General features: G+C 44.7%; 1 protein-coding gene across 1 annotated transcript in view; it reads left to right on the top strand.

Moving 5' to 3' along the window:
• The window catches only part of ADAMTS7 (ADAM metallopeptidase with thrombospondin type 1 motif 7), a 240,528-nt gene that overhangs the window by 194,996 nt on the left and 32,654 nt on the right, over positions 1-12,878 (top strand). The window contains exons 20-21 of the mRNA XM_077472765.1: positions 7,475-7,627; positions 10,183-10,356. Coding sequence (XP_077328891.1) covers positions 7,475-7,627; positions 10,183-10,356 — 327 coding nt within the window. The remainder of the gene's footprint in view (positions 1-7,474; positions 7,628-10,182; positions 10,357-12,878) is intronic.

Genomic DNA, 12,878 nt, shown 5'->3' with positions numbered 1-12,878 from the left:
TACGTCACCGCGTTCTTGACGTTCGGAAATTTCCAACAAGATTTGCGCGACCGCGTGTATGCAAGACAAGTTTGAGCCAACATCCGTCGGAAAAAAAAAAAAAACATTTTCATAGCACAAAAAAAATAAAAACTGCAGAGCTGATCAAATACCACCAAAAGAGGGTGAGAAAAAAGAAGTCAATTTTATTTGGGTACAGCGTTGCATGACCGCGCAATTTTCAGTTAACGGAGTGCCGTATCGCCAAAAAAAATGGCCTGGCCAGGAAGTGGGTAAATCCTTCCGGGGCTGAAATGGCAGATGTGATATGACAACATATGCAAGATAACGATACATAATGTCCAGCATTATCGGTATATTTGAAATGTAACAATCTGTAAACCAATTATATTAAATGTGATACTTATGTAATCCTTTTCCATTTCCCCAAAAGATCACCTACTAATGAGTATCTTGCATACATCATACAATATATAAGTGAAAAAGTCCGAGCTCAGATTAGTATACTCACCGAAAAGAGGTAAGCAGGCAGCGCAAGGTTCAAAACCTACATAAATAACAATACATAATGTGCAGCACTATCAGTATGTGTGAAACGTGAAAATCTGTAAACCAATGATATTAAACGTGATACTTATGTAAAGATACTGATATTTCAAATATAGCAACAAATTCAAGCAAAATTAAAGTCCATAAAATCAAGTGCTCTAAAAGAAAGTCCATGAAGTGCAGTAAGTGATTCCAGTCTCTAGAACAGGGGTCTCCAAACTTTCTACGCAAAGGGCCAGTTAACTGCCCTTCAGGCTTTAGGGGGGCTGGACTTTGGACAGTGAGAGTAGAAAATGCCCCCCCCGGTCTCAGTGCCCCATCATAGGTTTTAATGGGAGGAATAGTGCCGCATTGTTGGTATCAATGGAAGAATAGAGCCCCATTGTTGGTATCAATGGAAGAATAGTGCCCCATTGTTGGTATCAATGGAAGAATAGAGCCCCATTGTTGGTATCAATGGAAGAATAGAGCCCCATTGTTGGTATCAATGGAAGAATAGTGCCCCATTGTTGGTATCAATGAAAGAATAGAGCCCCATTGTTGGTATCAATGGAAGAATAGAGCCCCATTGTTGGTATCAATGGAAGAATAGAGCCCCATTGTTGGAATCAATGGAAGAATATAGCCCCATTGTTGGTATCAATGGAATAATAGAGCCCCATTGTTGGTATCAATGGAAGAATAGAGCCCCATTGTTGGTATCAATGGAAGAATAGAGCCCCATTGTTGGTATCAATGGAAGAATAGAGCCCCATTGTTGTTTTCAATGGAAGAATAGAGCCCCATTGTTGGTATCAATGGAAGAATAGAGCCCCATTGTTGGTATCAATGGAAGAATAGAGCCCCATTGTTGGTATCAATGGAAGAATAGAGCCCCATTGTTGGTATCAATGGAAGAATAGAGCCCCATTGTTGGTATCAATGGAAGAATAGAGCCCCATTGTTGGTATCAATGAAAGAATAGAGCCCCATTGTTGGTATCAATGGAAGAATAGAGCCCCATTGTTGGTATCAATGGAAGAATAGAGCCCCATTGTTGGTATCAATGGAAGAATGGAGCCCCATTGTTGGTATCAGTGGAAGAATAGAGCCCCATTGATAGTGTCAGTAGGGTGAAAGGGGGAATGTTACCTCATCATTGGTGTCAGTGAATGGAATAGTGCCCCAAGGGCCAGATAAAAGCAAGCAAAGGGCCACTTTCGCCCCCCCCCCCCCCCCGGGCCGCAGTTTGGAGACCACTGCTCTAGAACAACCCCAAGGTTTCCAGTAGTAAAACGGAATGCTTTGATCTTTTTATATACCCCATTTCTGTGTGAGCAGAGTGGGATTAAGGCTCAGTTCACATATGAACCGCATGCGGCTCACAGTAGCTCACAGTGTCCTATGCCTGCACACTGGGCAGCACAGTGGTGTAGTGGTTAGCACTTTCACCTAGCAGCAATAGGGTCACTGGTTCAAATCCTGACCATGACACCATCTGCCTGGAGTTTGCATGCTCTCCCTGTGCCTGCGTGGGTTTCCTCCCGGTACTCCGGTTTCCTCCCACACTCTAAAAGACATGCTGGTAGGTTAATTAGACCTTGTCTAAAAAAAAATTGGCCCTAGTATGTGTATGTGTTTGTAAGCGTATCGGGACCCTACAGGGTAAAGGACCGCGCTGCACCCAGACGGACACTGGCAGCAAGCGCCCTGAGGCGATTTGGTTCGCATAGGCAGCGCTATACAAGTCACTCATTCATTTAGTAGGGGTCCGGTGCGTGCCGGTTCACCGTTTCAGGTCTGATTCCAGCCCGAATTTAGTGCTGAATTCGGACCCAAAACGGATCAAAGGACGCACAGCATTTTTCTGCAAAACGCATGGGACCTGCTGCAGACTCCAGTGCGGAGATATGTAAACTGGCTCCAAAGAGTGGCGGTCAAAATCTCCTGCTATTGCGATTTGGATGTGGGGATATCGCATCCAATTCGCAATGGTGTGAACCCAGCCTCAAGAGTTGGAGTATACCATCCACCGTGGGCATGTTTGGGGTTTATCCCTGATATTCTTTTGGCCACTCAGTAGTATGAGGAATAAATAAAGGAATAGTAGTGGTAAAAAAAAACACTTGTGGGTTTAACCAATCTTGTTTTTTTTGTACAATTCTCCTTTAAGGGGGTGTGGCAAGGGGTGTGTCCTATGCCTGCATACTTTTGCTGATAGGTGTCCCTCATTCCCATCTCAGAAAGTTGGGAGGTTTGCCTTTACAGATTGTTGCATTTTACACATTTTGATTGCACTGCACATTATGTATTGTTCTTTATGGTAGGTTTTGTATCTTGAACCTTGTCCTGTCTGCTTTCCTTTTTTTTTTTTTTTTTTGGTGAGCATACTAGTCTGAGCGCAGATTTTTCACTTATACAGTGCCTTGAAAAAGTATTCACACACCTTGAAAATTTTCCACATTTTGTCAATGCCCATCATTGGTGTCAGTGAGAGGAATTGTGCCCCATCATTGGTATTACAGTGCCTTGAAAAAGTATTCATACCCCTTGAAATTCCCCACATCTTGTCATGTTACCACAAAAAACATAAATGTATTTTATTGGGATTTTATGTGATAGACCAACACAAAGTGACACATAATTGTGAGGTGGAAAGGAAATGATAAATGATTTTCAAAATTTTTACAAATAAATATGTGAAAAGTGTGGGGGGGGGGGGCATTTGTATGGCGCCCCCCGAAGTCAATACTTTGTAGAACCCCCTTTCTCTGTCTTTTTGGGGGTGTCTCTACCAGCTTTGCACATCTAGAGAGGACATTTCTGCCCATTCTTCTTCTTTGCGAAATATCTCAAGCTCTGTGAGATTGGATGGAGAGCGTCTGTGATCAGCAATTTTCAAGTCTTCCCACAGATTCTCAATGGGATTTAGGTCTGGACTGTGACTGGGCCATTCTAACACATGAATATGCTTTGATGTAAACCATTCCATTGTAGCTCTGGCTGGATGTTTCGGGTCGTTGTCCTGCTGGAAGGTGAACCTCCGCCCCGGTCTCTAAGATTGTCCTGTATTTGTCTCCATCCATCTTCCCATCAACTCCGACCAGCTTCCTTGTCCCTGCTGAAGAAAAGCATCCCCACCACATGATGCTGCCACCACCATGTTTCACAGTGGGGATGGTGTGTTCAGGGTGATGTGCAGTGTTAGTTTTCTGCCACACATAGTTTTTTTTGTCACGTACCTGGGGGAGATCAATCTGTAGACTGGGCTTCTCCTGCACATCCTGTCCAACGCCCCTGATAGAGATGACAGGCAGTAAGGGACACAGAGTGGCACGAGGGGCGGTTTAGCAGGTGACACCAGCTGAGGCTTGACAGGAACCCGATGGCCGTAGATCACCGGACAGGTACAGGAAACTGGAACAACGTGTCGCTGGATCAGCAGGCAAAACATAAGCCAGGGGGTCATCAACAGCCAGGCAGAGCAGGTACAGGAACGTGAGGCTGAAGCAAAGAAAGGATACAGGCCGGGTTTGGTAGACAATCGAGCAGCGAGGTACAGGAGCATGAGACAGGAGCAGAGTCAAACACAAGCCATGGTCACAGGTAGGCAGGCGGAAGTCCAAAGAAAAGTACAGGAGAAGCCGGGTCAAACACAGGTAACTGAAAGACCACTAAGCAAGGTGTGTGCTTCATTGCTTGGTTTAAATAGGCTGAGTGGTGCCAGTGGGTGCACACGCGCTCACGCATGCGCCAGTACATGCTTCTCCTTGTGCAATTACCCTGGTATGCCCTCTCCTGTGTGCCAATGTGCGCTTGTCAACCGGGTTTCTCTTATGCCACGTACACACGGTTGGATTTTCCAATGGGAAATGTTGGATGTGAGCTTGTTGTTGGAAAGTCAGACCGTGTGTATGCCAACAAATGTTTCTTAGCAGGTTCTCAAATTTTCCACCAACAAAAACTTGTTGTCGGAAAGTCCAATCGTGTGTACACAAGTCCGTTGCACAAAAGTTCACGCATGCTCAGAATCAATCAGAAGGAGCCGCACCGACTATTGAACTTCCTTTTTCTCTGGCTCGTCGTACGTCTTGTACATCACCGCTTTCCCACGTTCTGAATCGTTGGCCAACATTTGTGTGACCGTGTGTATGCAAGACAGGTTTGAGCCAACAACCTTCGAAAACAAAAATGCACGGTTTTGTTGACGGAAAGTCCGATCGTGTGTACGAGGCATTACAGTTTTGCTTTTAGGCCAAAATGTTGAATGTTGGTCTCCTCTGACCAGATCACCTTCTTCCACATGTTTGCTGCCCCCTCCCCCACATGGCTTCTCACAAACTACAAACAGGACTTCTTATGACTTTCTTTCTCCAATGTCTTTCTTCTTGTCACTCTTCCATAAAGGGCAGATTTGTGGAGAGACGACTAATAGTTGTCCTGTGGACAGATTCTCCCATTCTGGTGTGTTCCTTGGCCTTCATGATGCTGTTTGTTCAAGGTTCTCCAACAAACCTCTGAGGGCTAACAAGAACAGCTGTATTTATACTGAAATTAAATTACACGCAGGGGGATTCTATTTAATAATTAGGTGACTTCTGAAGGCAATCGGTTTCACAAACTATACTCATTAGGAGGTGATCCTTGGGGGAAATCCAGGATGGAAAACGATTTGGGGGGTTCCTTGTAGACCACAGACTCAACAATAGAATGCAATGCCAGGCTGTAACCAGTAAAGCCAACAGAAGAGACAAAACTATCATTTCTATAGACATGGGCAGACAGAAATATTTCGTTTCGGAATTTAGTTTTCGTCCGAAAAATAAATTTATTTAGTTACTCCCGAAATTCGTTTTTATTTATTTAGTTTTTCGTAAAAAAAAATTGCATTCGTCCGAAAATCCAAATAAATTACGTTCGGATCTGTCATTGAAGGCTTATGGTGTCTGTCGAATGTTTAAAGAAGATTCGACGGAGCGGCGAAACTCGCTGTATGACGCTGCAATCGTACATTCCCGGTCGAATATTTCGACTACAAGCTATAGTAGGATTCTAATGTTGTACGTCTTCTATGGGGGTTTTTTTTAAGGCTATTTGCATTGCACACAGGTCATGTTAGCATTAGCATTAAGAAAAAAAAAATGAAGAAAAAAAAATGCGTGGGGGTTCCCCGAAATTCCATACCAGGCCCCTTCGGGCCTGGTATGGATATTAAGGGGAACCCTGTGCCAACAAAAAAAAAGGTGTGGAGGTCCCCCTCAAAACCCATACCAGGCCCTTCAGGTCTGGCATGGATTTTAAGGGGAGCCCCACGCCAAAAAAAAAAATGGCGTGGGGGTCCCCCTCAAAATCCATACCAGGCCCTTATCTGAGCACGCAACCCGGCAGGCCACAGGAAAAGAGGGGGGGATGAGAGAGCGCCCCCCCTCCTGAACCGTTTCCAAGCCACATGCCCTCAACATTGGGAGGATGCTTTGGGGTCGCCCCTCAAAGCACCTTTTCCCCATGTTCATGAGGACAAGGGCCTCATCCCCACAACCCTGGCTGGTGGTTGTGGGGGTCTGCGGGCGGGGGGCTTATCGAAATCTGGAAGCCCCCTTTAACAAGGAGACTCCCAGATCCCCTAGACCCCCAGATCTCGACCTCCCCCCCCTGTGAAATAAGGGCCTACCATTTCACCAAAAAAGTAACAAAGGTGTTAAAAATGACAGGAGACGGTCTTTGACAAGTCCTTTATTAAAGTCTTCTTTCATCTTCTTTCTTCTGGTCTTCTTCCTTCTTCCTTTCTTCATCCTTCGGTTTCTTCCTCCATCTTGTTCTTCCTCCGATCCGCTTCTTCTTGCTCCGGTGTCCTCGTCCGGCATCTTCCTCCACGGCGTCTCTTCTTCGTTCTCGGGCCGCTCCACGCAATGGGAGGCTTCCGCTGTGTGACGCTTTTCTTCTTCTGACAGTTCTTATATAACGGAGGGCGGGGCCACCCAGTGACTCCGCCCCCCTCTGATGCATGGAACAGTGCGTTCGAGGGGGCGGAGTCACCGAGTGGCCCCACCCTCCGTTATATAAGAACTGTCAGAAAAAGAGAAGTGTCACACAGCGGGAGCCTCCTATTGCGCGGAGCGGCCCGAGAACGAAGAAGAGACGCCGTGGAGGAAGATGGAGGAAGATGCCGGACAAGAACACCGGAGCAAGAAGAAGCGGATCAGAGGAAGAAGAGGATCAGAGAAAGAAGAAGATGGAGGAAGAAACCGAAGGATAAAGAAAGGAAGAAGGAAGAAGACCAGAAGAAAGAAGATGAAAGAAGACTTTAATAAAGGACAAAGACCGTCTCCTGTAATTTTTAACACTTTTGTCACTTTTTTGGTGAAATAGAAGGGGTATTTTTGTACCCCCTTACCATTTCACACAGGGGTGGAGGTCGGGATCTGGGGGTCCCCTTGCTAAAGAGGATCTGCTCTGTGCAAAACCATTACACAGAGCAGGTAAGTATAACATGTTTTATTTTTTTATTATTACAACCTTTAGGCTAGGTTTACACTATTGCGACTTGGATGCGGCTCTCCCCGCATCCAATTCGCATGTCAGGAGACTGTGACTGGCCCCCAACAGAGCCGGTTCGCATAGCTCTGGGACGCCGCGGAGTGAATTGCACAGGGGTCCTGTGCGTCTTCTGGTCCGTTTCACATTCCGAATTCAGTCAAAAATTCATACCTGAAATCGTACCTGAAACGGTGAACGGCGACGCCCCGCACCCCCTGCTGCGAGCCGCTCCGTACGGCAATGTGAACCCAGCCTTGGAATCGCTTTAAAATTCAAGAGGCTGGTACCAAGTAAAATGTAGATATTCGTACCAGTTGCCAAGGTTTGGCTTTAAGACATTTGGTTTTCTATATATAGGACTAGCAGGTACGGCATGTACATGTTACGCGTTTCTTTTTTTTTTTTCTAGTGTTCCACCTCCTGCGGTCTTGGTGCGATGTGGCGCACGGTTGTGTGCACAGCGGAAGGTAATAACACATGTGACGCCAGCGCCAAACCAGCTCCCGCACGTCGGTGCTATCTGAGGCCTTGTGCATCGTGGACAGTGGGGAACTGGAGCAAGGTAAACCACCCCCCCCCCCCCCCACAATTTTTTTTTTTTTTAAATGCACACCCCATTTTAGTAAGGTAAACATGAAATATAGCATATTATTAGTGGATGTGTACCATCCGCCAACATCGAATGGAGTGCTTTTCCCTTTCTTACCAGGCTGACTTTACTGGTTTGCTGTACATAGCCTGTGTTGCAAACATACAGCGGGAGCTCAAATTTTACACATAGCTCAATGAGTCAGAGGAAGACCCATCACCCCCCCCCCCCCATATACCTTCTCAGCTCTTGATTTTCTCTTTGGGTAAGATAGTGAGAAATTGACATGGTAGTGCTGGACTTTCTTTTGAATGAATGGCTGCATCCTGTGTTACATGCAATGATATATCAACAGCAGGAGCTCAAATTGCGCACACACAGCTGTATGAGTCAGAGGAGACACCCCCATACCTTCTCAGCTCTGTCTGGATTTTCTCTTAGGCTGAGATAGTGAGAAAGTGATCTGGTAGTGCTGGGCTTTCTGTAAAATGAATGGCATGACAGCATCCTATAATAAATGCGAAGATATATCAACAGCAGGAGCTAAAATTGCACACACAGCTGTATGAGTCAGAGGAGACATCCTCCTCCATACCTTTTCAACTCTGTTTGGATTTTCTCCTAGGCTGAGATAGTGAGAAAGTGACTTGGTAGTGCTGGGCTTTCTGTAAAATTAATGCCATGACTATATTAAATGAGAACATACATCAACAGCAACAGCTCAAATGGCACACACAGCTGTATGAGTCAGAGGAGACACCCCCATAACTTCTCATCTTTACCTGGATTTTTTCTTAGGCTGAGATAGTGAGAAAGTGATTTGGTAGTGCTGGACTTTCTGTAAAATGAAGGTCATGACTGTATCCTGTATCAAATGAGAACATACTGTATATCAACAGCAGGAACTCAAATTGCATACACTGCTGAATAAGTCAGAGGAGATGCCCCTCCCCATACCTACTCAGCAGTCTGTATTTTCTCATTGACTGAGATGTTAATAAAGTGATCTGGTAGTGCTGGACTTTCTGTAAAATTAATGTCATGACTGCATCCTATATTAAATGAGAACATACATCAACAGCAACAGCTCAAATGGCACACACAGCTGTATGAGTCAGAGGAGACACCCCCATAACTTCTCATCTCTGCTGGAATTTTTTCTTAGGCTGAGATAGTGAGAAAGTGATTTGGTAGTGCTGGACTTTCTGTAAAATGAAGGTCATGACCGTATCCTGTATCAAATGAGAACATACACCAACAGCAGGAGCTCAAATCGCACACAGCTGTATGAATCAGAGGAGACACCCCATAACTTCTCAACTCTGTCTGGATTTTCCTTGAGGCTGAGATATTGACAAAGCGACATGGTAGTGCTGGGCTTTCTGTAAAATGAATGCCATGACTGTATCCTATATTAAATGCAAACATACTGTATATCAACAGCAGGAGCTCAAATTGCATACACAGCTGAATAAGTCAGAGGAGATCCCCCTCCCCATACTTACTCAGCAGTCTGTATTTTTTCATTGGTTGAGATGGTAATAAAGTGATCTGGTAGTGCTGGACTTTCTGTAAAATTAATGTCATGACTGCATCCTATATTAAATGAGAACATACATCAACAGCAACAGCTCAAATGGCACACACAGCTGTATGAGTCAGAGGAGACACCCCCATAACTTCTCATCTCTGCTGGAATTTTTTCTTAGGCTGAGATATTGACAAAGCGACATGGTAGTGCTGGACTTTCTGTAAAATGAAGGTCATGACCGTATCCTGTATCAAATGAGAACATACACCAACAGCAGGAGCTCAAATCGCACACAACTGTATGAATCAGAGGAGACACCCCATAACTTCTCAACTCTGTCTGGATTTACCTTGAGGCTGAGATATTGACAAAGCGACATGGTAGTGCTGGGCTTTCTGTAAAATGAATGCCATGACTGTATCCTATATTAAATGCAAACATACTGTATATCAACAGCAGGAGCTCAAATTGCATACACAGCTGAATAAGTCAGAGGAGATCCCCCTCCCCATACTTACTCAGCAGTCTGTATTTTTTCATTGGTTGAGACGGTAATAAAGTGATCTGGTAGTGCTGGACTTTCTGTTACATAAATGTCATGACTGCATCCTGTATCAAATGCAAACATATATCAACAGCAGGAGCTCAAATTGCGCACACAACTGAGGAGACGTCCCTTCCCGATACATTCTCAGCAGTCTGGATTTTCTGTTAGGCTGAGATGGTGGGAAAGTGACCTGGTAGTGCTGGGCTTTCTGTAAAATGAATGTCATCTACAATACATTGGTTTTCTATATTTTTTTCAATTAAAAGATGAAATAAAATGACAAATTGACCTGCATAAGGCAACATGTAACTGTTATGATTATTAAGTCACCCTATTAATTCTGTATTTGTAATCAAGTACCGGTAACTATTGAGAAATTAACAGGTAACAATAATTTACTTTAAAATACGAGACCATTGCCCTTCAGTCTGCCTATTATTTCCTCTGCAGTGCTCCCGGAGCTGTGGGAATGGAGTCCGGGTCAGAGACGTCCAGTGTGTGGACACTCGGGACAAGAGGATCCTGAGACCCTTCCACTGCCAGAGTACGGTCTACAAGCCACGTGTACAGATGGTCTGCCATGAGCAGAAATGTATAGAGTGGTATATTTCCTCCTGGAGAGAGGTGAGAACCTAGGCACCAAACGGTTACATTTTTTTTCTGATTTATCCTTATTTTAGCAGATACAGTGCCTTGAAAAAGTATTCATACCCCCTGAAATTTTACACATTTTCTCATGTTACAACCAAAAACGTAAATGTACTTTATTGGGATTTTATGTGATAGACCAACACAAAGTGGCCCATAATTGTGAAGTGGAAGGAAAATGATAAATGATACAAATAAATATGTGAAAAGTGTGGGGGAGGGGCATTTGTATGGCGCCCCCCCAGAATCAATACTTTGTAGAACCCCCTTTCTCTACAAGTCTTTTTGGGGGTGTCTCTACCAGCTTTGCACATCTAGAGAGGACATTTCTGCCCATTCTTCTTCTTTGTAAAATATCTCGCGCTCTGTCAGATTGGATGGAGAGCGTCTATGATCAGCAATTTTCAAGTCTTGCCACAGATTCTAAACTGGATTTAGGTCTGGACTGTGACTGGGCCATTCTAACACATGAATATGCTTTGATGTAAACCATTCCATTGTAGCTCTGGCTGGATGTTTCGGGTCGTTGCCCTGCTGGAAGGTGAACCTCCGCCCCGGTCTCAAGTCTTCTGCCGACTCTAACAGGTTTTCTTCTAAGATTGTCCTGTATTTGGCTCCATCCATCTTCCCATCAACTCTGACCAGCTTCCCTGTCCCTGCTGAAGAAAAGCACCCCCATCACATGATGCTGCCACCACCATGTTTCACGGTGGGGATGGTGTGTTCAGGGTGATGTGCAGTGTTAGTTTTCCGCCACACATAGTGTTTTGCTTTTAGGCCAAAAAGTTCAATTTTGGTCTCATCTGACCAGAGCACCTTCTTCCACAGGACTTCTTATGACTTTCTTTCTCCAATGTCTTTCTTCTTGTCACTCTTCCATAAAGGGCAGATTTGTGGAGAGACGACTAATAGTTGTCCTGTGGACAGATTCTCCCCCCTGAGCTGTGGATCTCTGCAGCTCCTCCAGAGTTACCATGGACCTCTTGGCTGCTTCTCTGATGAATGCTCTCCTTGCCCGGCCGGTCAGTTTAGGTGGACGGCCATGTCTTGGTAGGTTTGCAGTTGTGCCATACTCTTTCCATTTTCAGATGATGGATTGAACAGAGCTCAGGGAGATGTTCAAAGCTTGGGATATTTGTATATAACCTAACCCTGCTTTATACTTCTCCACAACTTTATCCCTGACCTGTCTGGTGTGTTCCTTGGCCTTCATGATGCTGTTTGTCCACCACGGTTCTCTAACAAACTTCTGAGGGCTTCACAGAACAGCTGTATTTATACTGAGATTAAATTATACACAGGTGGACGCTACAATAATTAGGTGACTTCTGAAGGCAATTGGTTTCACTAGATTTTCGTTAGGGGTATCAGAGTAAAGGGGGCTGAATACAAATGCCCCCCCCCCCCACTTTTCAGATATTTATGTGTAAAACATTTGGAAAACCATTTATCGTTTTCCTTCCACTTCACAATTATGAGCCACTTTGTGTTGGTCTATCACATAAAATCCCAATAAAATACATTTTTGGCTGTAACATGACAAAATGTGGAAAACTTCAAGGGGATAAATACTTTTTCAAGGCATCGTACATCTAGAAACAAGTGCAGGTTGTCTATGGCTAAGAATGCTGCTAGAGAGACTGAGTCCTTTAGGAACTGACTATACAGCCATCTAGTAGTCTTAATGCAGCCTGCAGGCTTGACTGGGACTAATCTCATGTGCACCGACAGTACATCTGGGCCCCAACGCTAGCCAACTGAAGAGTTAGGACTAAAGACTGTCCTTTTATAGGTATACACATAGAGATCATCACCTATTGCATGTGCTAAGTTTAACTGTCAGCCGTACAATGCGTCATTGGATTTGTAGTTCTTCAACAGGTGGAGGGCCACAGTTTGACACCCCCTTTGCTAAGAGGTACCTCTCTGGGGACACTGCACTATATTCTAGTGGCTCCTGTGTGGGGTAGCGCTACAACTACATAACATTTCCTGCCCGACACATTGCAGCAGTGCCCTTGATAGGGCAATAGAGTCAGCCCTACTGTACCAGCAGGGGGCCTGGACCTAGAACAGAAGTTCCAGCTCTACATTCCTCTCAGTGGCACTGCTGCAAGGTGTTAGTAAACACTGCACAGTACCTATTGCATTTTGTGAGTATTGCTTCACCAACAGAGGTGAAGGAATACTTCTAGAGAGACTGGCTCTCAGCTGCCTCACTCTTTTACCTGTGTCCATGATACTGGGGTGTTATTTACAAAGAAAATAGAGATATTGGGAGGAAGGAGGAGCTTTACTCTTATGATTTGGGTTAAGGTATCCCCCGCGCTGTCGTCAAGGGCCTAAGCTATTTAAAAGGATAGGTTGCAGCAAACTACCGACAGGGGTATGAACCCTAACCCCCAGATAATAAAAGTGAAAATCAAACAGATGGTGTTGCGCTACCTGAACTAGATATAAATATAAAGAGCCTAATACTGGAAGAAATAAAATCTAGC

The sequence above is a fragment of the Lithobates pipiens genome, unplaced genomic scaffold (genome assembly GCF_037356315.1).
Source record: "Lithobates pipiens isolate NorthernLeopardFrog02 unplaced genomic scaffold, aLitPip1_a1.2 Scaffold_8, whole genome shotgun sequence".
NCBI classification, from domain to species: Eukaryota; Metazoa; Chordata; class Amphibia; order Anura; family Ranidae; genus Lithobates; species Lithobates pipiens.
Note: the sequence above shows the minus strand (reverse complement) of the source record. Positions and strands in the feature narration are given on the sequence as shown.